Source organism: Budorcas taxicolor, chromosome 13 (genome assembly GCF_023091745.1).
Source record: "Budorcas taxicolor isolate Tak-1 chromosome 13, Takin1.1, whole genome shotgun sequence".
Lineage (NCBI taxonomy): Eukaryota > Metazoa > Chordata > Mammalia > Artiodactyla > Bovidae > Budorcas > Budorcas taxicolor.
In genome coordinates, this window is record NC_068922.1 from 64495226 (window position 1) to 64523194 (window position 27969).

General features: G+C 41.4%; 1 protein-coding gene across 3 annotated transcripts in view; it reads right to left on the reverse strand.

The window, feature by feature from the left end:
* LOC128058200 (ubiquinol-cytochrome-c reductase complex assembly factor 1) overlaps positions 1–27969 on the reverse strand; it is a 96704-nt gene that overhangs the window by 26622 nt on the left and 42113 nt on the right. For all 3 annotated transcript variants that reach the window (XM_052650583.1, XM_052650585.1, XM_052650584.1), the window contains one exon: positions 16424–16532. In XM_052650583.1, the coding sequence (XP_052506543.1) occupies positions 16424–16532 (109 nt within the window). The remainder of the gene's footprint in view (positions 1–16423; positions 16533–27969) is intronic.

Sequence of the window (27969 nt, forward strand, 5' to 3'; positions counted from 1 at the left end):
GGGTAAGTTCACTCACTCATCCACTAACATCTGATAAAGGCCTATTACGTGCGAGGCACTGCCCTGGACATAGAAACACTGACTTTAAAAGAATAACCAATGAGGTCTGTAAGATAGGAAGACAAAAATAGAGGGTGTGTATGGTAGTTCTAGGGATGGTAAAGGTAGCAGGATGATGGCAAAGGTGACAGGATGATGTAATGAAAAGAGCAACTGAGGGAAGCAGCAGTGAGTTTTAATCTCTGCCCTGCTACTAATATGTACTGAAGAAGCCATTTTCCTGGCCAGGACTAAGTATCCTCAACTGGAAAAGGCTGAATTGGGATTATCCCTGTGGTTGACAAGCATCTAGGAGACTGGCAGTCACTGAACCTGCACAAAATCAGTGACTGCTTTGCAAATCTGATCAGCTAGGGCTAGCCCTGACTGGGGCTTCCTACCCCCAGCTAGAGCAGTCTGGACTTCCTTTACACAGTTCCTGGAGCGGAGCATTGCGGGGTGGGGGTGGGGGGGTGGGTGTCACTGCCAAGTGGGAGGATTCTTCTGACATCCACATTTACCCACTGCTTCAGACCAGACAACTCTAGCATGTCTAAAACCCACATTTGTTCTCAAACCACTCTGGTCTCTCATGAGCCTTTGAGTTGAGGCTATTAAGAACAGGGCCAGTTCTTCCAGGGTTACAGGGCAAGAGAGGCTTAGCAAACACGCAGGAATTGTTGCAAACTACTGTTCATTCTTGTAAATTCTCCCCTGGGTTGGAAAATTCTTATCTCACAGATTTTTTCTTCCCCCAAGCTGGAAAGATCTTTAGAAATGATTTGGTCCAGGGACTCTTGCTGGTGGTTCAGTGGCTAATAAGACTCTGCACTCCCAATGCAATGGGCCCAGGTTCGATCCTTGGTTAGGGAACTAGATCCCACACACCACAACTAAGCGTTCACAATACCATAAACAATATCCTGCATATTGCAACTAAGACCTGGTGCAGCCAAATAACTAAATAAAATAAGTACTAAAAACAAAAGAAAAGAAATATCCTTGTCCAAGTTCTGCATCTGCTAACTAATGGTAGAACCAAGTTTAGTTCCCTGCCCTTCTAGCTCCAAGACTAGTGAATGGTTTTTCCCCTCTCCCATCCCGTTTCCTCTAGAGAGAGGATCCTCTCTGCTAGGCAACTCAGCTGGGGACCTAAAGTAGAGCAGATGATAAACATCTTCTGTCTTTGAAAGAGAAGAGGTACAGCCATAAACAAATGTGCTCACAATCCCCAGAAAACAGAGTTCATGTGAAAACTGAAGACCCTTAGCAAAAGGGCACAGGACGCAAAGGAATGGGAGTCGGGGAGACACTTAGAATACCACTGAGCTCTTAATGGGAATGGCCTCCTACTTGCCCTGTAACCAGGTACAAACCACAAGCCCACTGATTCTTAACCCCAGAGGCTGAGCTACCCCAGGCCCAGAAAAAGGGCAACACACACAGTTTACACCTTTTATTATTTTGATAGAAATTTCTCCCCTGGGAGCAGAAAGGGGTCAAAAGTCCAAAACCAAAATTATATATCTTTATAAGTTCCAGCAAAAAAGCATTACAGCAGACAGTTATTATTATTATTTTTAAAAAGCCTCAGTGAACAGAGCAGAATAGGAGGTGTTAGAAAACTCACTCCAAGTAATTTATTCGCTGGGAACCACAAAGGGCTTTCCCAAGAACAGCAAAAACACCATTAATTTCCCCACTACCTTCCTTTCAAAGGACTGCAAACACTTCACACATATCGTTTTAAATTGTCCTCAAAGGCTCCAAAATAAGAGGTTACTATTTCCCCAGGTTCAGATGGAGAAACTAAAACAGTCATGCTGGCCCTGTCTGTTCAAGACATCCTAACAGATTCAGCTAGCAGTGACTGAGTGTCTGCTATGCCCGTGACCCAAGCCAGGCAGACACGTGATACAAAGACAAAAGATACAATCTCTATCCTCCAGCAATCAGAATCCAGCGGGGAGTGACAGGTATGTACACAAATCCTCATGAAATAAGGCAGCCCATGCCAGGTGCTATAGAAAAGGTCCGAACACAGTGACTTTATCCTATCAAGTGATTAAAATGTGCCAAGTACTGTGCTAAGTCTTTACCAGATCATACTGTTTAAATCACACACTGTGTGGTATACAGAGAAAGAAATGCAAGGTTAAGTGACTTTCTCAGGGTCTCAAGGCCACACTACGGCTGAGCAGGAATTAGCACCCAGGTCTGTCTGGCTCCAAAGCCCACATGATGGGAGGTAACTGCTTGGGAAAATGGTTTCTGGACAGTTAAGCACAAAGTGCCCATACCTTACAGGGGGAGAGCAGGACACAGGGGCCCTCACGAGGTTGTTAGGAAAAGACCTGTTTCCTCTGCCCGAAATTGCATGTGACGTACTCCTCTGGATTCTCCATCATAGGCACTGCTCTTGTGGGTCAGGAAGCCAAAGACAGTTTTTTCCAAAAGGGAAAAGAGCTCACTGAACCAAGAAGGACTGCAAGGTCCTGAGCACTTCATCTGCTGTTGGTGGGCACTGAAAGCTGATCTGGGCTAGAGGGTGCGGGATCCCTGGCTGACTGTGACAGAAAGTCTACAGCCTGTGGGAGCAGGGCATGACGGTTGTGGTACCCATGCTAGCGGAGCATCCTCTCCTTGGAGCTGGAGTGGAACTCCTGGAGAAGGAGCCGCCTGCTGGAGTTCCCTGGAGAAGGCCCTGGCCTGGAGGCAGCTAGGCAGAGCTCACCTGGTGGGGGTAACCTCTGCTTCTTCTGCCAAGGCTCCAACGTGGAGGCCAAGGAACAAGGTGTCAGATTTCGAGGAAGAAAGGCTTAGGGACAGCAGGCCAGTGTCCCCAGCCCAGACAGGTTACAAAGAGCATCACCAGCCCTGGGGAACCCTGGGTCTCAGCAAGGGCCAGGCTAATACATAGCTCTATTTTAAGCCCCCAGGACACAAAGAAGATGGAGGAAGAAGAAGGTCCTCCAAACTCCGGGAGCAAAGTTGGACCTGGACCTCAGGAAGCCCAGTCACCAGTCTAGCAGTCTTCCCATCTCATATGTGGGATCCTTCTGCAATTATTTTCAAATCTTAATTTCAACCTAACAAGACAACAACAAAAATCCTTTGATGGATAAAAGTAAAAGAAAAGAGTTAAGTAACAAAGTGTGTGTGAGAGAAAGGGGATAATGAACAATTATATCAAAATATCCAAATAAGGGAAGTGCTATACTTTCTGGCAGCCACGGTAACAGGAAAGCGGGATTGTTACACCCTTCTCATTGTTAAATAAAGGGAGGCACAGAAGTTCATCAGGGCAGAGAAAGTTCTTAATTCTCAATGCAGAGAGGCTCATATATACACAAGTGAGTGTGTATCTGCACACCCACACGTATGCAAATTACACCATTTCTCTTTCCAACAGGAATGGGGCAAACGGCTCTCCAGAGTCCAGCTGCCACTCTGACACCACACCACCACTGCATGCAATGAAGCACTTCAACAGTTAAAACATTTTTGTGCCAATATTTTAAGAGTGCAGAAGGTTCCAAATTACATGTAAAATAAACAATGCCAGACTGTGAAAACTCTTGGCTGCAACGTTCTCTGATGTTAACAAGAGTTTCTTTATTACTGTAACCTTTCAGAAGTGAATAAAAATTATTTCTCTGCCCTAGTTTTGCCCTCCAGTAAAAAGGAAGAGAACAGTGACCATGGAAAGAGCTGTACAATGACCTCTCCTGAAGGCTAGGAGGCTGGGAAGGGGGCAGCTTAAAGCACAAAGCCTTCCATATATATGTTTCTAGTCAAAGGTGAGAAATTTAGTTTGTGCTACACTGATCATATTGTAAAATTTTATGCACCTAATATTTTTATTTAGCTAAAACCCTTAGGGGGATGAAAGGGCATTTTCAAGAGCAAACTAAGCTGGTAGGATGGAGAAAACCCAAATCTTGATCAAAGTTCCTTACCCACTCAGTGAATCTCCTGACTCAGAAATTGAGTCTGAAGTGCTCTTAGGAAAAAGGGAAGAAGACCTATAGGTGGCCAGGACTTAGACAAAATATGTTCTTCTGCAGGCCACTGAGTTGATGAGTCTGTGGATATTAGACACACAGAAGGATCTCAAAACGGAGCTAGTCTGAACAGTTTGTTTTCACCACTTCAGGAAAAGAAGGAAAAAAGCCATCTAACAAAGGCAAACATGCTCTCGTCCTCTCACACCACTCTACCTTTACCTATACCATCGCTCTAACCAAAATGTTCTTGTCTAGCAAACACTCATCTGAAAAAATACAATGCAAATGTCATCTACCCAAACTTTTCTACTCTGGCAGAGCAATTTTAAAATATCATCATCTCTTAACATTGTAATCACCTGTTTATATGTTTGTCTTCTCCTACTAGACTGGGGATTCAGGGACAATATCTTTGTCATCTTTGTATATCCAGTGCCTACCATAGTACCTGGAAGCTAGCAGACCACAATAAAATGGATGGATGGATGGGTAAAACTTTGTTTGTGTCTGGGAACAGAAATCAGACAGAGAATGATGAACTGCTAAAAAAACAGAACATAAGCTCTGGGATTTAACACAAGGCTAGCTTTTCAGACTTTCACAGAGTTGCAAATGTTAAGTCTGGAAGAGAATTTAGAAATCATCTAGCCCTCCTCCCCAGAGAGGTGAGGTGATCTGACGTACTCAAGCTCACCCAGAGAACAGCCGGGCAGGCCAGAACTCCTTCCATTATATCACACCATCCTTTCTCTTTACTGTCAAAAACTGTAGGTATAAATATTTATTTGGCAATTAGATAAGAAATATGATTAAGATTACAGATTATGAGAATATTACTTCATTATGAACAAATGAACAATGTCACTCTAGGAACTCAAATAACTTGATATGAAATACAATACCTGAGTTGCTCAAAAAGCTAAACATAGCATACTGTATGACCCAGCAATTCCACTCTTAGATATATACCCAAGTGAACTGAAAACATATGTTCAGTTACATGAATGTTCACAGCAGCATTATTCAAATAAGCCAAAAGTGGGAACAGCCCAAATGTCAATCAACTGATGAATGGATAATAAAATGTGGTATATCCATACAATAGATTATCCATAAAAATTAATGAACTACTGAAACATGCTGCAACATGGATGAACCATTGAAACATTATGCTAAGTAAAAGACACTAAAGACCACATATTATGATTCCATTTATATGGAATGCCTAGAATAGGTCAGTTCATAGAGACAGAAAGCAGTGGTTGCCAAGGGCTGAGAAAAAGGAGAGTAACTGCTAACAGGCACAGGGTTTCTTTCTGAAGTGATGAAAATGTCCTGGAATTAAGACAGTGGTGATGGTTGCATAACATTGTGAATTTACTAAAAAACACATTCAAAATGGTGAATTTTATGATATATGAATTATTATTATATCTCCCTTTTTAAAAATGTGTGTGTGTGGGGGGTGGGAACACAAGCTCTGCCCTCTAGTAACTGAACTGAAGGAGTCAGGGCCAGAGCTGCTCAAGGATGCAGAGGTTCAGAGTTATGTGACAAGTAATATTATGCAAGTTTGGGGAAGAAAGAAACATTAAAAAAAATCTAAAGCTAATGCTAGAACCATAGTTTTTAGCAGTGACCTTTTCAGGCAGTACAGAGTAATGATTAAGAGCATAGGCTCTAGAGTCTGGCAGGCTTGGGTTTCAATCTAGGCTCTTATATTTACTGTGTTAAGTCTGGTTAAGTCACCTAACCAGTAGGCTGAATGCTGGTCTCCTAAAAGATAGCTACATCCTAATTCCTAGAACCTGTGAATGTTACCTTATATGGCAAAAAAGGACTTCGGAGCTGTGATTAGATTAAGGGTCTTCAGATGGGTAGATCAGCCTGGATTATCCAGGTGGGCCTAATTGCAATCACATGCACCTTTATGAGAGAGAGGAAGAGGATGCTTAAACCCAGACAGAAGAAAAGAATGCAACGTGACCACAGAGGCAGAGATCAGAGTGAAGTGGCCACAAGCCAAGGGGTGCCAGCAGTTACCAAAAAGCTGAAAGGGGCAAAAGAAGAGATTCTTCCCTTGAGCACAGCCTACTGAAAATGATTTCTAGCCTCCAGAACTATGAGAGAACAAAGCTCTACTATTTTAAGCCACCAATCTGTGGTAAGTTCTTACAGCAGCTATAGGGAACTAATATATTAATGCTAACTTCTCTGATCCTTAGTTTCTTCATCTGTAAAATGAGGATAGGATCTCACAGCTAAGACTGTTGTAAACATAAACTGAAATGGTGCTTAAAAAATGCACAGCCAAGAGAAAGTGCTCAGTAAACATTAGCTATTACTACTGGGAAACTCTTTCTGCATTAGTTGAAACCCTCCACTTTCACATGTCACTAGTCCATGCCCAGATCCTGCTCTTCTTCACAGGGAGATGAGTAAGAGCTGGCCATCAGGAGACCTGAGTTCTGTTCTTCAGCTGGTTTCTAACTCAAGCTTACTCAGCTCTCCCAGAGACAGTTTCTCCACCACTTAAATGACAGGATCAGACTTGAGCAGTAGCCCTCAGACTGAAGGGTTTGTTAAAATATTGATTGCTTAGAGATTCACACACTTAGAGGACGAACTTATGGTTGCTGGGCGGGGGGGTGGGGGGGAGAAGGATGGAGGAAAGGGATTAGGGAGTTTGGGATAGACATGTACACACTGCTATAATTAAAACGGATAACCAACAAGATCCTATGGTATAGCACAGGGAACTCTGCTCAATGTTACGTGGCAGCCTGGAGGGGAGTTTAAGAGGAGAACGGATACATGTATATGTATGGTCGAGTCCCTTTGCCGTTCACCCCAAACTATCACAACATTGTTAATCCACTATACCCCAATATAACATTAAAAGTTTAAAATACAGATTGCTGGGCCCTGCCTCCAGACTGTCTCACTCAGCAGATCCAGAGTGGAGCCCTAAACATGCATTTATAACAAGTTCCTAAGTGGTGCTGAGGCTGCTGGTTTGGAAGCCACTTTGAGAATCCCTGGATTAGATTATTTCAAGGTTCTTTTCCAGTTTTAACAGTCTAAGATTCCCCAGGAATGTCCCATAGATGTACTACTCCAGTAATAAACATAGCTGTATCAGGCTGAAATAGCCCTTAGACTAAGTTCTTTTCCTGAACAGGACAATGGGGGATGGGAGAGTATGAGGTTATATGGTCAAGACTACTTTTAACTTTCATATGAAGCAGAATGAAAAATCTTAAGCGATGGTGGGAACAGGAAGAGGCTGTCCCCTGATCCAACATGCTGGCCCCATTTTAATTTATCTTAATCCACCTTTCTGCCTTTGCACCAGACCCCTCCCCCTCATGCCCTCCTCTAGAAACACATCTAGGTGTCTCCTGAATTCATTTATTGGCTCTGCCGTGCACAGTATAATACTGCCTTTGTTAGTTAGTCTCCCAGCCCAGCCTTTCCAAGCACGGTGTTCCTCTAGTCTTAAAAAAAAAAAAAAAGAAATAACCAAGGAGTCTCTGAAAAATAATTGTAAAATCAACTAAGGCAAATTCAGACGATGTGGAGACATTCAGGCTCTAAAGGCTGGAAAAAGAAACAAATTCAGAACATTGTTCGCATTCTCATCTTTTTTTCCCCCCTCCCTTAATCTCTATCAGTCCTGCGGAGTAGGAAACCTCTGCCATATTGGATTAGAAATTCCAAATAAAGGGGCCTCAGGCGTGGGACTGCACTGGAGAAACAGCACACTTCTAGATTCAAGGAAAGCTGTCCTCTGGGTCTTTAGAAGTCTCTGGTGCAAAGGCAGGGGAGAAGGACCCTCCCATGAAGTGGATTTCCCCTCCTCCTGGCAGGGAAGAAGGACCCTCCCATGAAGTTGATTTCCCCTCCTCCTGACAGGGGAGAAGGACCCTCCCAGGAAGTTGATTTCCCCCTCCTCCTGACCCCCCGAGAGGTGTCATCGTATAGTAAGGGAGACACTGGACTAGGAATCAGCATACCCTAGTTTTGACCCTCATTTTGCTGTCAGCTAGCTGCGTGACCTTGGGCAAATCGATAAACTCTTTGGAACTTCATTTCCTCACCACAGAAGTGAGAGGGCGGGAACAAATCTATAGTCCTTAACCTGATATGAGCATCAGAAATCTTCTGGAGAAGTTTTCCAAAATATCCACACCTGAACACCTTCAGACCAAGAGAATCTCTGAGGCTCCAAGTCTAATGTTCTAAGGTTCATTTATTGTATAAAGTGGATTAAAAGTATAAATGGGGGACTTCCCTGGTGGTCCAGTGGCTAAGACTCAGAGCTCCCAACGCAGAGGGGCCTGGGTTCAATCCCTGGTCAGGAAACTAGATCCCACATGCTGTGACTAAGACTTGGCACAGTCAAAAAAAAACAGTATAAATGAGAGAGCCAGAGATTCCCTGAGGCTAGGCAGAGAGTGAAACATGAACCTTTGAGGGGGGCAGGTGGAGGATGGGTCAGAGAAACCGAATCCAGGTACAATAAGCGATCTTTAAGGCAGTATTTGGGAGATAGTAGTGGCCAGAGATTAATAATAGAAGCAAGCTCATACACCCAACAAGTATCTGAAGGGTAACTACATTAGGCACTCTGTGTTAGGCACTAGGGGTCCTGGGATCCTCATTCCATAAAATGGGTATGACCTACAAAAACCCGTAATTATAGTACAGCAGTGACAAGCCCTATTTCAGAAGTTTGTGCAAAGTGCGGGAGGAATACAGACAAGGGAGTGGCAAGTACACTAGTATTATTGGGGGTTGCTGGGAAAAGCTTCTTGGAAGAGGTACTATCCAGCTGTGTCTTAGAGTGCCATAAGCAGAGGGGACAGGGTTACGACCACTTCAGATAGAGAGAAGTGTGTGAATGAAGGCATAAAGGAACACAAGAATGTTATAGCACCAGTGAAACTACGGCATGAGTGGAACATGCTCAGTGTGTGTGTGCACATGCTCAATCATGACCATTTGCATGTACGAGAAGTTTGTTGGGAATTAAACTAGAAAGGTGGGCTAGAGACAGAATGTGAAGGCCCCTCCCCCAATTTTTCACTTTGAAAAGCTTCAAACTTTTTTTTTTTTTAAGGTGTAGAGTAATACAACAAAAACTTGCATGAACTTTAGAGTCACAGTTTTTACTATTCTGTGACATTTGCTGGACCTTTATCCATACACACATACCCTTTCTTCTTTTGCTAAATCATTTGAAGATATCAAAACATTTCACCCCTAAATACTTCAGCAGGTATCTTCTAAGAACAAGAATATCCTCTAATATAACTACAAAGGGTTCTCTATGTCACTGCTAAGAAGTTTGAATTTTGTCCCTCAGAGATTTCTAGACAGAGGAGGGATATGATCAGATGTGGGGTTTAGAAACATCTCTGGCAGCTTACATGACAGCAGGGTTCATGAGAGGAGGAAAGTCCAGGAACTATTAATAACAGATAGGAGGCCATGCCCAGTAAAGAAGAGAGGATGAGGACTGACATGAAGCAAGAGAAGAGAAGAGAGGATAAAATCCAGAGGTATTTGGGGTGGAAAAGTAACAAGACAACTGAATGCAGAGGACGAGGCAGGAGTTGAGGACAACTCTAAGAATTCTAGCTTGGGGGACTGGATTGGTGGTGATGACATCAGAAGTGAGACAAGAAACACAAGAAGAACAGGCAGACTGCCAGGTTCCTCTCCATGGAATTCTCCAGGCCAGAATACTGGAGTGGGTAAGCCATTCCCTTCTCCAGGGGATCTTCCTGACCCAGGAATCCAACCAGGGTTTCCTGCGTTGCAGGCGGATTCTTTACCAGCCAGGCTACCAGGGAAACCCAACTAACACACAGCATTAGCGACCCCTAAAAGAGAGGTATGGAAAATGGCTTTAGCTGTGCCTGACAAACATGGCTCTAAGCAGTTTTATAACCATGGTACAAAAGACAGTGAAGGCAAAAAAAAAAAAAAAAAGTGATGGATTGGAGAGGTAAACAGTTCTGAAATGATAAGCTGAGTTGGGAGTACTTAGCATGAGGAGCACTTAAGAAGGTATTCGGGAAAGGCAGGACTCTGTCAGTGCACTGAGTTAGCCAGGCCTTTGAAAAATGGAATTTTCAAATGGAAAAATTCAAATTCAAAAAATTCAAAATTCAAATGGAATTTTCAAAAAATGGTCACTTTTCTTCTACAGAAATTTCAGGAGGTAAACTGAAGATAAAAGAGTAGATATCAAATTCACTGACTCATTTATTTAGTCAAGAAACACTTACTGAATGCCTACTAAAGACAAAGCTCCGTCGAGGCACTGTAGAAATACAAAGACAAACAAGTAGGAATTAGACCTCAGGAAACTCACCATTTATAATTTCAAATACAGAAAGGTTTATAACTTCTTTCACGGGCCCTCCCTGAAGTGGAGTGAATCCAGGATGTCACTCAGAAGGTCAGGTACCTGAGCCATTAGACAAGCATCCTGGGCGTATACACCTAGGCATCCGATCAGTTAGAGAACTACCTAAAGGCACGTCCCTGGTGGTCCAGCGGCTATGACTCTGCACTCCCAAAACAGGGGTCTTGCTTTCAACCTCTGGTCAGGGAGCTAGATCCCACGTGTTGCAACCAAGACCCAGTGAGGCCAAATAAATGTTAAAAAACACACCTAAGGTACTCTTGCTACCTATTAAGGCCTAAGGATAAGAAACCTGTGTCGAGAAAGGAACTTATCCACTAGAGGTACATCTTCAGTTGGTCTCTGCTTAAACTCATGAGCTAATTCCAAAATAGAATTGCCCTGCCCTCTAAGAATTTAGCCTTCCCTCCCCTAATAACTAAGTATCCATTCCAACTGCTCAGGACATTTAGAAAACATTCAAAAGAACGATTGATACTGGAAAACAAACATGTATTCTTATTTCAAACGCTTTGAGCCCAGGGGACTGCTCTGTATTTACACTCAACCATTCATATTATTGGCCACAAAAAAACTATATCTTTAAAGTGGTCCTTGCCTTTTACACAATACCTTTGGCACTGAGCTTTAACTCTGACCTAGAGATGCAAAGTATAACAAACTTTTTTACCTCATGGTAAAATAGAGGAGTTTGAATGAAGATTTTTGTGGGGGGGAGGGAGGACATGGCAATGGAAATATAGAAGCCTGGAAGGAAATTTCCAGAAAAACTAAAGTATAAGTAATTCTATTACCTTCTATAAACTCAAAACCTTTGCTGGTTTAGAGACATAAAGTACTTTGTGTATAAATTGGTTTTTTTTTTTTCAATCAAATAATCCCACTAGAAGATTGAGAAAGCATAAACAAAGAAAAAGGAAAACTGAGAATGGAGATAACTTCTTATTTCTTTCTCTTCCCACATTTAAGACTAATGAGTAAATAAATATTCTCAGAATAAAAAGGATACCTCCCCACTCCACTTTTTCCAACATTTATAATGGGCTTTCAGAACCGTCTTCTTCCATCAGAAGGCATACATTCAGCCAAGGAGCAATGACTAGCACTTTGGAGAGTACAAAGAAGGATACATGTGATCCCACCCCCCAGGAATTCACCCAGAAGGTGGTCAATATACACGAATGACAGTGATGCAAAGCAGAAGCAGTTAAGAGCCAGAAGAAGGGTATGTTGTTGTTCAGTCGTGTCCGACTCTTTGCGACGCCATGGGCTGCAGCACTCGAAGCTTCCCTATCCTTCACCATCTCCCAGAGTCTGCTCAAACCCACGTCCATTGAGTTGGTGATGCCATCCAACCATCTCGTCCTCAGTCGCTCCCTTCTCTTCCTGCTCTCAACCTTTCCCAGCATCAGGGTCTTTTCCAATGAAGGGTATAGGTAAATTAAAAAGGTACTTACAGCTAGGGGAAACCATGATTGGCTTCCAATTTGAAGTGGAGGGATGTGGAGGAATTGAGGCTGGCGTGTTAGGGCAATCTAGTATCCTCATACCACGTGAGCAAAGACAAAACACAGGAAGAGCAAGACATTCAGCTTGGCTGCAGTGAAAAGTATGTGCGGCAACGACGGAATGTCATGTTCACTGCATGCTTACTGTGTGCCGGGCACACGTGCTAGAGGTGTCTCATATTTGAGGCTCAAGAAGAGCTAGGGGAAATGACTTTGGAAAGGTAGTCTGGAGTATGACCACAGAGGACCTTGCAAAGCAAAATGCTGGTTCTGAAAAGCAAAGTAGAATTTTACAAAGGAGTCCAGTTCAGCCCACAGCTCCTCTACCTCCTAGGCCCTCTACACCATCCCCCATCAAGCAGCTCTGCTAGAGCGAGGAGCAGGAGAGTATGGTCACAGGAGGTTCATCCTAATCCCAGAAGGCTGCTAGCAAGAAATCACCTGAGGCAACGGTCCTCAGCAATGTTTCTTGTCCTCAGCAAGAAATGTTGCTGAGGCAACTGTCATGCCAGGGACCACTGGTAGAGATAAATGTGCAACTAGTTAACTAAAGCCCATCCCCACCCCCTCCACCTTGTCTCCACAGTTTGGAAAGCTGAAACCTGCTCATTGTAAGCCACAAGGTGGAGATGTCTGGCAGGGCAAAACTGAGAGGAAGTCGTTTAGCCAGCCTAAGGTTACCATTAACACTTTGAGCCACTGCCTTGAGCTAATTTTTATGTTTGTTTTTTAAGTTTGGTTGAAATGTCACAAATGGAAAAATTAAGTAAAGCGCCCCTGGTTAGCCACAAGACTGGACACACCTGGCTGCAAACCCAGCAAAAGAAACTTACTTCATTAGTAGGAGAGGCAGAAAGTGAAATTTACATCTGAAATCTGCCTGCACCAGGAGAAAGCGCTGAGGCCAAAGGCGCTGTCTGTTTTTACAGCTGTGTCAAGTCTTAGCTCTCTACTCTTACCAACACTCAGGAGTGAGGCAAGGGCCCAAGGAAAAATGGTCTCCAACCTCTTCAGCTGCAACTCAGCTCACAAAGGTTTTTAAGAACCAGTTAATGAAATAAAACAAGACCAGATGAGGTGATATAATGAACTTTATTTCCACAGCTAATTTATATGTTTAAATCCCAAATAATGTTTTTTTAAAAGTGAGAACTCTCTGAATTATTGATGTGATTTTTGTAACCTCAAATTTAACACTTGCTTTTTATATACCAGCTTCACTGATGATATATGAGGCTGCCTTATTTTTCACAATAGTTGGGCTCCTAAACAGCTGGTAAAAAGCAAATTTTTGGAAAGTGAAAATTTTCCCACCAAATGAGACTGGAACTCTAATTCAAAGGATTTCTTGACCCAGATTTCTAATGTGTCATTAATTCACATTCTCAATCTTCCTTATACCAGTCCACTCAAGTAATGTAATGGTTCTAAGAATTCTTTGGCAGAAGAAAAATCACCACTACATTGATCAGTCTTATAAATTCTACTTTTCATATGAGTTTTCTTAAAGATGCCAAATAACACAGAAATAGATTTGCAAATTACCACCTTCACATCATAGATTTTCAAAGCTTGGAAAAGAAACTTGGAAACCACGTAGCCACCTGCCCCGCCCCCCAAGTTTTTTTTTTTAAACCAAGAAACTGAAGTAAGGGGAGGAGAAAAGATTTGCCAGCCAGGGTCAGAACCAGGCCAGACTGGCTCCCTCTGCCTGCTACTTTTCTCCAGCCACATACCATTCTTGTCCAGCCTAATCTTCCCATTTCTTTAGGCCATACACACACCAAAGACTGAGGTCCCCTCTACACACACACACACTCACAACTTAGAATTGGCTAATATATAATTGTCTTGCCTGTATAAAGGGTGTCTATTTATAGCATGACATTGGAAAGGGAGGAGCAAATCAGTTATAATGGAAATACAAAAATAGTAATTCCCCAACTCTTTCAAGTCTCCATTATGTTTCAATCATCATCTTTTATAGTCTTTGTAACTAAACTGGAGCTTGGCAATTCTCTCATGAAGACAAATTTAACAGTCTATACTTGGGGAGCATTATGGATCATCTAAAACCCTGCTATTCAAAGTGTGCTTGCTCCTTCCCCATCCTGCCCTACCAGTGCTACTGCCATCACCTTGAAGATTTCTAGAAAAGCAAAAAGACTCTCTGCCTCCCCCCAAACCTACTGAATCAGAATCTGTATTTTAACAGGATCCCCAGGTAAGCTACAGGTACATTAAAGTTTGAGAAATCCTGATCTAACACACTTCTCTCTAAGACAGCATAATATCTGGAACAATTCAGACAAAAAATGGTTGGATAAAATGGGGGGTGGAAAAAAAGGAAAGGCTAATTCCTGCAGTACTGCACAGACGACAATTGAACCAGACTAACAAACCAAGTATGATCTATCTGACAAATAAGTTGGCTTTAAAACAATTTCAGAATAAATTTCAATTTATTAATTCATCCAACAAGTATTTATTCAACCACTGTTCACTGTGTAAACAAAAAACTGTGGATAAGATAGGTTTCCTGCCTTTATGAAGCATACAGTCAAGTAGAAGGGATATTATAAAGTAACATGGGAGAAGGTTCAAAGTGCTGAAAATTGTGATGGAGATAAATATATGTGTGTGTGCATGCGTGCTTAGCTGTTCAGTCGTGTCTGACTCTTTGTGACTCCTCCGTCCATGGGATTTTTCAGGCATTGCAGGTGGATTCTTAGCCCGCTAAGCCATCAGGGAAGCCCCATTTATATGTAGATCCAAAAAGAAATTCAAATTGGGGGTAGAAGTTGGGTAGAATAAAAGGTTCCTGTGGTCTAGGAGTCAGCAATCTATGGCTCATAAGGCTATTCAAGCTGGGGGCAGCTATGGCACACATGGTTCCAGTGGTTCAACTCCCAGAAGAGTTTAGTCAACAGTGATAAGAAAACAGACTAACTACTGTGTAACTGCATGGCAGTCGTCAGAGACTTTAGCTGGCCAGGGGGGTATCACTGGTCGTCCTTAAAAGGGATGATTTGAGACCACCAGCACTACGGTATGTCCACTGTGTACTGCCACAGAGTTGGCTAGTAAGTACTTGTAGGAATGTGGAACACTCAGCAGGATGAATAGCTTAAAGGCTGTTGATCCCACTCTGGGCAGCTAAACAGCAGTAAGGCATGACAGTGAGAAACATGAAGCAAACAGTACCTTACAAAGACAGGGGGATAAGGACTCCCCTGGATGCTGATGACGACAGCAGCGGAAACTGTGAAATATACTATCATCTTTTTAGAACGAGTAGAAATGCTGATGGTCTGTTTTCCCAGATATAGTGTCAATGAAGCTCTCTAAAGGTGAACCCATGTCTCCTGTGCTTTCTGTATACCCAATTCCTTCAAAGACAAGAGAATCTTAAAATACCCTCAATCCAAATTCTCCAAAGGAAACCATCATTTCCATCATTTAGTCTCAAAGACTACAATTTTACACATAGATTTAGCACATGATACCACTAGACAATAACATAGGAAGTGTGTGAAAATAATTACAGTAGATAAAAATGAAAAAAGGGAGATCTCCCACTTAAATCCCATGCAGCATGCAAAGATCTCCAAGACACATTGTTCAGTTTAAAAAAAAGAAAGTTGCAAGTAAGTACACAGAGAATGATACCATATATAATAAAATACATACACACAAAACCGCAGAACTCTCCTCTGTAATGAAAGAAACCAGGTCACCCCATTGCATGACCCTGTCTGATGGTCTGGCTTTAGATACTCCCAAGTTGTGAGGCAATGACATGGGAAAAACCATAGGAACTACGATCTATTAAAACATGGTGTAGATACACAAAATACATAATATACACAAAGGAAGAGATTGGTACTTATATAATCTATTGTATTCTAATGTTTTGGTTCTGGCTTTCTATTGTCATCATATTCTATGTTATATATACATAGGTTCTCCTTTCCCAGGTTATTAAATATACTAATGGACCTTTTCAGTACATACCTTGCCAAAGTACTCTAGGTTGTCAGCGATCAAGGAGCTTGTTTTTAAGTTCCTGAGGATAGTGCCGGCCCCTAGTCAGGATCTTTCTATCCAAACTAACTGTGAACTGAACAATGAACTGGTATCACAGGTACAGTATCCTAAAACTGGATTATCATTTGATTTCATCTATTCACCAAATCCATCCCTCCTATCACCATGATTTGCTTTTTAATAATCCCATCTCTGAACACAGGATGTCCTCACACTGACAAACCATGATAACGTGTGCAAACACAGAAAGCATCCAGAGCTTGTCAGAAGCCACAGAGGCAAAAGTGAGTAGAGTTGAATTACCACTTGACATCAGAACTTCAACTCAAGTCAGGCAGTAGCTCAATGGAGTTTTCCAAGACAAGAACCTGATAGTAGTCACTTACCCCCATGATTCTGCCACGCTGCTCAACATCCTCCCACATAAAATGAACGATGATACGACACATGTATTTCCCACTCCGGCCTTCCTGCTTCATTCGGACTAGACACATCCTGGTGAGAAGAAGACATAAAGAGTCACTGGCTGCTGGCATTTTTCATATCACATGTTTCTACTGAAGATCAGTTCATCTGAGAAATTTTACTGAAGGGCCCAGAATCAAAATAATTAGAAGTGATTTTTTAAAAAAACTTTTATTGAGCGATAACATGGATACTGAAAAGTATAGGTATCTTAAGTATACAGCTTGATGAATCTTTACATATATACCCATGTAAGTACCACTCATGAAGACATAGATTATTATAGCACCTTGGATGACTCCCTCATACATGAAAAGGACCACTTTTAGCTGTTTAAAGGTAAGTCTTAATCCTTCATTCTACTGATGAAAACAGGAGTTCTAAATAAGGAAAGTGATTTTCCCAATACCATAGAGCAGTCTATAAAGGTGGGGATAGTATTTTGCTGTCCAATATGAAGGCCACTAGCTACACACGGCTATTGAGCACTTTCAACAGGCTAGTTCAAACTGAGATGTGGTATAAGTTTAAGATTTCAATGATTTAGTTCAAGAAAAAAGAATATAAATATCTCAAATTTTTTATATTGCTTACATGTTGAAATATCAGGTATACTGAGTTAAAGAAAACCCATTATTAAAATTAGTTTCATTTTTTTCTTTTCACTTTTTAAAATGGAGCTACTAGAAACTTTTAAGTTGAGTATGTAACTTGTATTTCTGTTGGAGAGTACTTGTCTAGAAGATAGATCACAGAAAGTATTATGATTTCATCTGTATAATTATCAAACTGTTTCCCCATCTGAATGTACATTCCATTGATGGCAAACACAAAGTCTCAGTTGGTTTTTTTTTTTAAATCACTGTATATCTAAGGCTTAAGTATAGTATGCACACAATATATATTTGCTGAATAAATAAATGAATAAAACTTTTCAGGGCCAAGTTTAGGGCTCTTTCCCCTATACCACATTGCCTCTCATCAGTCCAGAATGTTCTCTGCTTAATACCTTACGTAAGAATAGAAGAAAGAAAGCATCAGTAGCTCAGTCATGTCCAACTCTTTCTGACCCCATGAACTGTGGCCCACCAGGCTCCTCTGTCCATGGAATTCTTTAGGCAAGAACACTGCAGTGGGTTGCTATGCCCCTCTCCAATGGATCTTCCTGACCCAGGAATCGAACTTGGGTCTCCCACATTGCAGGCAGATTCTTTACTGTCTGAGACACCAGGGAAGCCCCAAGAATGTAAGAATTATGTTTTATTAATGAATAAATGTAATATTATATTTAATCATATATAAGAATATAAGCAGGGTCACTAACTTTCCAAGCTAGTTCCTAATCTCACTCTTATGACCATATATAGTTCTATTATCTCTTGTTAAACATAACTAAGCAGCTACAATAAGACTACTTACCTAAAAGACAATTTCTATTACAATTATGGAGTATTTGATCTAAACTGACAATCCTATCTCCATACACAATTAATGCCCATTTAAACCTACTAGCAATAGTATGGATAAGGCAATGGCACCCCACTCCAGTACTTTTGCCTGGAAAATCCCATGGATGGAGAAGCCTGGTAGGCTGCAGTCCATGGGGTCGCTAGAGTCAGACATGACTGAGCGACGTCACTTTCACTTTTCACTTTCATGCATTGGAGAAGGAAATGACAACCCACTCCAGTGTTCCTGCCTGGAGAATCCCAGGGACGGGGAAACCTGCCATCTATGGGGTTGCACAACACGACTGAAGCGACTTAGCAGCAGCAGCAGCAGCAGCAGCACCAATAGTATGGTCCAATGGAATGATTCCATCCTGGCCTGCCTCAACATCTCCATGAATGACTAAGATGGAGAAGAGAAAACAAACTTATCAGATTTGTAGGTTGCAAGAAGTGGGGCAGGAAGACTAATATGTCAGATGACCTAAGCATGAACCAAAAGTACTTAATAGACTCTTTCAATGGGTTGACTCTAATAAGGATAAATCTAAGATCCTGCAGTTGGGCCTAAAAAAACAGCTGTAGAGGTACAGGATAGGTGTGTCACTCCTATCTGGGTATGAGAAAGCCTTACAGGCTTATGATGACAGTATACATTCAAGGGAAGTCAAGAGGATAAGGTTGCCCACTGCAATTAATGTGATTTTTAGATACAGTAATGCAAATATAATATCTTCATGTACAAAGTGAGATTTTTGTTCAGCAGAGGTCAGACTCCACTTGGAATATGTCCACAGTTTTGAACATTATATTTTAAGAGACACAAGGAAGCAAAGAAAGATCAGAAGATATTTCACCTGGAGAAAAATAGGACAGTTGCCTTAAATATTACAGAAAAGTGATTAGACTGTCCAAAAGGTAGAATCAGAACCCATGGGTAGGTCACAGAAGGAGAAAGAATTACTCAACATTGAATGCTGGAAATAAAAACTTTCTAACAGGAGAGTTTCTGAAGATTCAAATAACAGAACGGATGACCTCAAAAAGTAGAGAATTCACAACTTGGCTATCTATCTGACAAGAAGGCTGACTACATGATCTTTAAAGTCCCTTGCGACCTTGGGATTTGCTGATGCTGTGATTCTAAATTTATAACCTCAGGACCCTGTTAAGCGCATAAAAAGTAACATTTTGTGACAACAGAAACAGGTCACGGAAAAAGATGTGGCCACTTTATATGATATAGAGTATATTCCAAGGCAGAAACAAACCAGGGAAAGTTCAACAGTCCTTTTTTCATAAGATTTTTCTTAAAGTTAACCAAATCTCTCATGTCAGCCTCTCCACCTGAAAAGACGCTATGTGTTTTGATGCTTAAGTGTTGTCAGAGGCCAATTCATCAACAGCAATAGTGAGGTAATGGAATTCATTTATATGAAAATTCTGTAGTTTGTTAATACACCTGCCCTCTGAGGTTTAAAAGGCACAGATTTTCTCAGATCATAAACTTACTAACTGTATCAACACGGAGTGAAGTGGATTTTGTTCCAGAGCAGTTTGTTCTATAGCCTTTACAGATAACAGTCAAATTGTTATCTGGGTTGAAAAAGTAAAGCAAATTAAAGATGCTTTCAAGATGCTGGTTGACATTTAATTCACTCAGTGAACATAAACTGAGTTTCTACTGTGTGGAGATTAAAGTGATGGTTAACAAGAGCCCAGCTTCCAAGGATCAAGAGCTCTAAGAAAGAACTTAGTAAGTGTCATAAAAGAAACACAAGGCTGTGAGAGGATTACTTTTGGCTAAGTGGGGTCAGAGAAAACATCATGGAAAATGAAACACTGTATATTCGTTGCAGCATTGTTTACAATAGCCAAGACATGGAAGTAACCTAAATGTCCATTGACAAAGGAATGGTTAAAGAAGATGTGGTGTATAAATATATATATATATATATATATATATATATATATATATATATATGAATATTACTCAACCATTAAAAAGAGTGAAATAATGCCATTTGCACCAACAGGGATGGACCTAGAGACTGTCATACTAACTGAAGTCAGTTAGACAGAGGAAGAGAAACACTGTATGGCATTCCTTATATGTAGAATCTAAAAAGATGATACAAATGAACTTACACAACAGAAAGAGACTCACAGACTTAGAGAAGGAACTTATGGTTGCTGGGGGGAGAGATGGAGAGAAGGGATAGTTAGGGAGTATAGGATGGACATGTACACATTGCTATATTTAAAATGGATAACCAACAAGGACCTACTGTATAGTACATGGAACTCTGCTCAATGTTATGTGGCAGCCTGAATGGGAGGGGAGGCTGGGGGGGAATGGATACATGTATAGGCATGGCTGAGTCCTTTTGCTGTTCACCTGAAACTACCACAACATTGTTAATCAGCTATATCCCAATACAAAATAAAAAGTTAAAAAAAAGAAAAAAGAAAATGAAACTCTGCACCTGGGGCTTGGAAAGGTGAGCTGAAGTTGGACAGGTAAAAGATTAATAAGATCATTTCTAGCAGGTAGAACATTATGAGCAAAATCAGGGCCATGGGAAGCTCAGCACTTGTAAGGAAACAATACCTAAATTTTGTGGAGGGACAAGTATAGGAAACAGAAAAATATGCCAGAAAGGTCATGAAGGGCTTTGAAATGTCAGGCTAAACAGTCTGGGCTTTACCAAGTAGACAAAGGAGAGCCACTGAGTGTTTTTCAGGAAGAAGGGGCATAGTAAGATTAGCACCTTGGCTTTAAGAACAGATGAGTCTCTCAGAAGTTAACCCTTTCTTCCCAGCTGGAAACCCTTTCTTTCCAAGCCTGGAAAATGACAAGAATGTTTACTTCAGGAGAACTATGGTATTCACAACAGTCTGACGTAGAAATTTCAGCCAAATGTATACCTGCCTTTTGAGAGAAATGCAACAGCAAAGTTTGCTGCCACTTCCACCTAATTTTGCTGGTAACTAAGAGTTTAAAAAATATAGATTCAAGCACGCTAAATGGAAGAAGGGCAAATTCTAATTACTCCTAAAACACTGAACCTAATTAGTTCAGCAGACAATTGAGGAAAATTTGAAAACACTATAAAATATAAAGTTCTACAGTAAATTTCAGCACTTATAGTTACAAAAATAAAACAAGCAGTCTTCTCATCAACAGGAAACGTGCTGAAAATAACCATGAGTTCTACTGGGAAAATAAGATTCTAATCCACAGGGCTGTCCATTCACCTACCATCACCAAATTCAGCTAACTAAAGGTGCAACTTATTTTTGCCCTGAATTTGTGAACCAAATTCTCTAGATAGTTAAGGACAGAAAAGTTGTCTTGTTATGAAGAACTCTTGTGTTTGTCCTCTTCAAGGAAAAAGCACAGTTGAAGGCTGGGGCCCACAACTTAGACAAGTCAGCTGCCTGGAATGTCCAGACCAAGATGAAGGTCAATTCTTAGGACACTTAACCTTGAAGCTTACACATTCAATCTACTCCTTTCTTTGTTTAGTAACTGTTTTGAATAGATAATACATGCACATGTTAAAAACAAACAAACATAAGTTCCGTCCCAACCTACATCTCCTAACCACCAAGTTCCTTTCCAACTAAGGCAACCAAAGTTAGCATCTTCTTAAGAAACCTTCCAGCTGTAATCTATACACACACAAGCTTATATGTATATGTACTCTTTTTACACAAATAGTAGCTTCCCTTTTCTCTCCATTTTCCATAGTGATAGCATTCTATACATACTTTTCTTATATTGAAAAAACAATCTGTTACAGAAGGATAGAGGTGAAAATATCTCAACTCCAACTCTATGTTTCATCCATAGACACTACAGTTATCCCAGTGAAACTCATTAGGATAATAGTGCTGTGGTCATTTACTCAGCAATTATCAGGCTAACATCTGATCTAGGCTGAATTCAGTTTATCTGGCAACTTTTTCCTATTCTAATATGACTAAGAAATAGGAAGAAAGCAAAAAAAAAAAAAATCCTTTAACGGCAAAAATGGACAAATGCTATAATTAAGAGAGCTAACATCAGCATATGCCATGCACTGTGCTAAGTGATTCAGATACATTCTTTCATTTAATCCTTGTAACAACTGTAATAAGAGACTGGTATTCTTCTGTCCCCACTTAATAGCTGAGGAAACTGAGTCTTAGAGAAAAGTAACTTGCCCAGAGTTACAAAACTAATTGTCAAAACTAAGATCTGAACCCTGATTATCTGATCCCAGAGTTACACTGTTTTTCTGCCTCTTTAATGATTAGAACAAACCTTCCAGAATCCATTTCCTCTGTTTTTCATTTAATCCTCACAAGGGCAATAATTTAAGTTTCAAAACTAGCATCATATTAGAAATAAAACACCAAAAGGGGAAAGACTGGCTGCTGCTGCTGCTGCTAAGTCGCTTCAGTCGTGTCCGACTCTGTGCGACCCCATAGACGGCAGCCCACCAGGCTCCCCCGTCCCTGGGATTCTCCAGGCAAGAACACTGGAGGGGGTTGCCATTTCCTTCTCCAATGCATGAAAGTGAAAAGTGAAAGTGAAGTTGCTCGGTTGTGTCTGACTCTAGCGACCCCATGGACTGCAGCCTACCAGGCTCCTCCATCCATGGGATTTTCCAGGCAAGAGTACTAGAGTGGGGTGCCATCGTCTTCTCCGCTAACCCGAGGCAAACATACCTACAACGCAAACAGGAACTCCTGGCAGCCTAAAAGAACCTAAAAATGTATTTAGAACAAACACAACAGCAGTTCAACAAGGAAGGTATAGCTACCCAGTGCAAGTTAAAAGACAGCCTAGCAAAATACAGTTATCAGGACCTCCTGAATGATTAAAGAGGTTAAAGTTTGTCGGAAGGTAAGAAGAAAATAAGTAAAATAAGTTCAAAATGGTAAACAAGAACAAAAAAAGATTTGATGGTCATGGTACCCACTACCAAACAAAGCCAACACACGTCATAGGCTCTGCCTATACAACAGTAATGTTCGAGTCATTAAGTCAACTATTCTACAATTGAGAATAGTAGATTTAAATAAAAGATCAGGACAGCTTTACTTCAATTTATATCATGGATGCATTCCTTATAATAAAGCTTAAATGTTGACAGGTCAAATTACATTTTGCTACTGATTAAACGTCATAATTTCAGAGCCGTTCTGGAGGGGGAGGGGAGACTTCAACGCTAAAACATAGTAAAAATTGCCCTTAAGAAATGCAATAGACACTTTAAAAAGCGACAGTATTTCGCTCAAATCTAAAACTGCCCCCCAAATTAGTCTTTTAAAAAAATTCTTTAAAAAAAAAACTTTTTAAAAAGAAACAATCTCGTAATCTTTATATTCCTGTGTTAAATAATTTAATCATTCATTCAACAAGTATTTACAAAGTACCTAACTCTGAGTAAAGACTTAATCTATGCATAAACTACTCTGTTTAGGAGCGATTCCAGTTGCCCCTCCCAAGTTTGATGATGTTCTTAAACCCACAATTTATTATTGAGGTTTTAAGCTTCACAGTACTATCCTTGTCTCTCAGTGATTCCAGTGCCTCATAAATAATACTGATCTCTTTTACATATAAGGAAGGCAAATAATCCAGCTAGCAAAGTAAAGGAAAAAAAAAAGTGTGCAAACCCTAGTCTGATGGTTCTCTAATATCTCTAAAAGATGGGTTGTTGTTGTTTGTTCACTAAGTCAAAAAGACGGGGTGGTGGGGTGGACCTCACTCACTAGTGAGTCTCAAAATATAAAGAGCTAAGATGTAAATTTTGCCTTATGGCAAATAGTAATGATGATTATTACCATTTATTAAGTCCTCTGAGACTTGTCACTATAAGATACCTTTGCATTCACTGTCTCACAATGTACCTAGTATAACTGGCCATATACCTAGTATAACTGTCCCCATCTCCCAGGAAAGAAAACTGACACTCTGAGGAGGTGAAACTTCAGGTTGCTCAGTGGAGGAGAGGGGAGCTGGAGTGAGGCCTGAGCTCTCTGTTGCTCCCTCCAGCCACAGTGCCTCCCAGGGCAGAGTCAGTGCTAACTGCTCCCACAGCCTGGGACAGCACAGCTCCAAGGGCCCCCTCCTGCTAGATCAGACCCAGAGGAAGACAACAGCACTGCCTGGAGAGTTCAAAGGAAGGAGGGTTTCCTCGCCACACTTTCCTCCTCTGCCTAATCTGGGAGGGAAGAATTCTTGTTATTCCTGACGCTGACCTCCTGCCATGTCCTGGCAGCTCTAGCATCCTGTCTTGCTTGCTCTGTTTGGGCCTCCTGACAATGCCAGTTGTGTTTTGGCCTTGTTTCTCCCTCATGGTAGTTTATAAGCTGCTCAAAGAGGATCTGATTTTGAATTCAATGAAGATTAGTGGGCACTTGGGTGGGTTTGTCACTCTGGCTGCTAGGAAGGAATCCCAAAGGGACCTTCACGTAGCCTGTCTCCCCGACTCCGCCACCAGTCGAGGCCAAGAAAACAGGGCTTACATGGCCACACTCAAGCCTCCGCAGTGCGCTAATGAATGAGTTTATTTATTAGCGAGCTGGCATGCTGGCCCTTTCCTGGGGCTGTATGTATGGCTATCTCCACCTGGTTTCCTAAATTCCCTCCCCACCAAGCCTGCCCTTTATGTGGGGAGCATGAGGGCCAGACGACAGTCTGTGGGCAGACAGACAAGTGGGGCGAGGCATTTCCTGAAGCCATCTCACCTGACAGAGAACCTCCTCTAAGAGCTACACCTGGCCTGCGGCCTGCCTGTCAGATCCACTGTAAAGAACAAGCTCCTGGATAGCAGGTACCAATGTGCGGAGATTATGCAATGTTGGTAAAATGATGCTGCCTAGGCCTTTCCTTTGGGCACAAAGCTACATGTGTGGGTGTTTGAACAGAGTGACTTTGGCTGGGGGAGGCAGAGAGAGGATGTGCACATGGCCAGGGCTCACCATATATAGCAGGTCTGGAGCTGCTGGAATCCAGTATGAGCTCGAAAGCCCTACAGCTACATCAAAACTGCTGTGGTGGTTTTAAAGAGCCCTCTTGCAAAGGCCAGGAGTGCCTGCCAGGGCAGTTCTCTGGCTGGACTGAGACTGGAACTAGTCTGTTTTCCAACCCGTTCCACCTCCACACTTTACTTCTTTCTCTTCTTTCCCAGAGGCTTCTTCCCTTAGGCTTATAAAAATTTTCCAGTATTCCCCCATCTTAAAATAAAAAACAAATAACAAAATGCTTCCCCTCTTCTTCCTGCTTTCTCCCTCTAGTGACCATCCTCTCATCTTTCTTTCTCACTTGGAACATCTTACAATTAATTCTTCCTCTCCTAATAATTTCTCAAGACTCCATGTCCTTTAGGTCTAGACCCCAGAAGGCTCCTTGACTATCCCAGGCTGCCCCACTGCCCCAAGCTCCCATAAGATCGGAATGTCTATCAACAAACAGATCCTATCAAACACAGCACCTGGCACCCTATACGATTCCCAGGTTTACTTGTTGCCTCTCTCAGGACACAGATAGTGAGTGCTAAGAAACACAATTTCAGAGAGTTGGTGGTCAGTGCTGTGCAGCTCAAATTCAGGACAAGAGACTCCCATCCCATGACTACCAAAAGGGGACACGCAGACAGGAAGCATAGTGTTGCACAAAGAGCAATTCACACAGTCAGTTTTGGATCTGAGTCTCAAATCTTCCATTAATGATAAAGAAGCCTATGACAAATCCTTTAAAACGGCCAAAATATCTCCCCATTTGTGAAAAGAGGAAGCTGGACTAGATCTGTGGTTTTTAAACTGTGCTCTGAGTTTCTATGGACCTACATAAGAGTCCCCTACCGCTGGCCATGTGGCGAACACCTGAAGTGAGCACACCATTCGCACTTCTTCAACTCGGAGCAGCGGTCCTTTTATCTATTCATACACTGTGGATGAGCATAAAACCTCATCTGTGAAAAGGGCTCTCCTGGGAAGATGATTTAAAACAATGAGGCCCTTCTGCCTGTAAAGGCTTTTCATTCACTCTTTGACTTGCTAACTTCCACTCCTCATTCAGGTTGTCAGTTTAAATGCCATCTCTTCAACAAAGCCCTCCCTGAGTGACCCACCCACCTCCAACTAAATTCTGGATCCCTCTTCTTCCACAGAGCCCTATCACCGACTCCCCAGCATCCATCCCAGTTCTATTTTATTAATGATTTGTTTAAAGTGTCTCTCCCACACCCTTAGCCCCATGAAGGCAGGGAATAAATCTGCTGCATATAGTAGGTTCAATTAGAAAATAAATGCTGTAATTTTACGGATTTATATTTAAGGATAAGCAGGTACTGGGACTGCCCTGGTGGTCCAGTGGTTAAGACTGTGCTTCCAATGCAGGGAGTATAATAGGTACAAGCCTTGGCCAAGGAACCATCGCACATGTCATGCAGCCAAGAAAACAAATAAAATTAAAATAAATAATAAAAGAACAGTCTTTAAAAAAGAATAAGCAAATACCTATATCAGTTATAAATAGTATTAGTCAAGTCACTCAGTCGTGTCCAACTCTGCGACCCTGGAATTCTCTAGGCCAGAATACTAGAGTGGGTAGCCTTTCCCTTCTCCAGGGGATCTTCCCAGCCCAGGGATCGAACCCAGGTTTCCTGCACTGCAGGCAGATTCTTTACCAGCTGAGCCACAAGGGAAGCCAAAGAATACTGGAGTGGGTAGCCTATCCCTTCCCCAGCGGATTTTCCCAACCCAGGAATTGAACCCGGGTCTCCTGCACTGAAGGTGGATTCTTTACCAACTGAGCTATTGGGGAAGCCCCTATAAATAGTATTAATTAATATTAAATATTACTAGTACTAATTAGTCATAATTATTTAATTAGCTACTTTGATAGTTTCAGTTACCAGTGAGGAAAGGAACTTAACACTCTGAGTTAGACCCATATTTGAATTTCCTCTCTACCATGTACTAATTAGTTCTGTGGGCAAGCTCTCTGACTTTTCTGTCTCTGAGCCCTCATATGTAATAGGAATAAAGTAGCTATAAAAATGTGTGAGACAATATATGTAAATAAATTTTAAAACAATACTGTAAAGGACCTAATAGTTACTATATCTATGATATACCTGACTTTGATAATTTAAAAAAATACAGTCTGTATTTTCCTCTCCACCCCACCTCCATCCTAGGCATATTCTAATTTTATTTGTTCCACTTCTTTTTTTTTTGGCTTGCAGGATCTTAGTTCCCTGACCAGGGATTGAACTGGGGGACCCTGCAGTGGAAGGCTTGAGTCCTAACCATTGAACCATCAGCGAATTCCCCATTTCCTTTTCTAAAATAAATTTCTGTATCTATGGAGTACTGGTAGGGTTTCATGACAAATTTTAAAATCAGGGTCTCTACAAATCTATTAATACTTTGAACACTAAGATGAATCCCATCTATATACATCTCACCACCCAGGGAAACTTAAGTAGGAGCAGAGCTTTGTCTCTCTCATATGACCAAGAGGCAGTGGCCAGGACCCTTCCAATTGCCACAGGAGCCAAGAGAGATTTCGGGCCACAGATTATTTAATCAACATCCATCAATGTGAACTCAAGTAAGATATGGGACTGAGGGAAAAAAGTATCTCATTTTTCCAAAAGAATAATAAAACTAATTCTTGCTCTCAATAAATGCACCATCCACAAAGAAGATAGACAGTATTATGATAAAATTTAAAAATGTCATGTGATAAGTGCTATAATAGAGGTGTCCAAAAGACTTAAGGGAACTCAGAAGAGGAACTAACTCTGCCTTTGAAGGGAAGGGAAGGCTTCAAAGAAGAGATGATCTCTGTTGGCTATTGAATGAAAAACTGGAGTTTGTCAGGTGGAGAGGAAGAAGGGCTTTCTAGGCAGAAGAAAGGTTTGTGCAGAAGACTTGATATTTCTATCATACATAAACATTTCTACTTATTTTTTCTTGCAGGAGAGGGAGTGTGGTGGTAGTGATACCTAGAA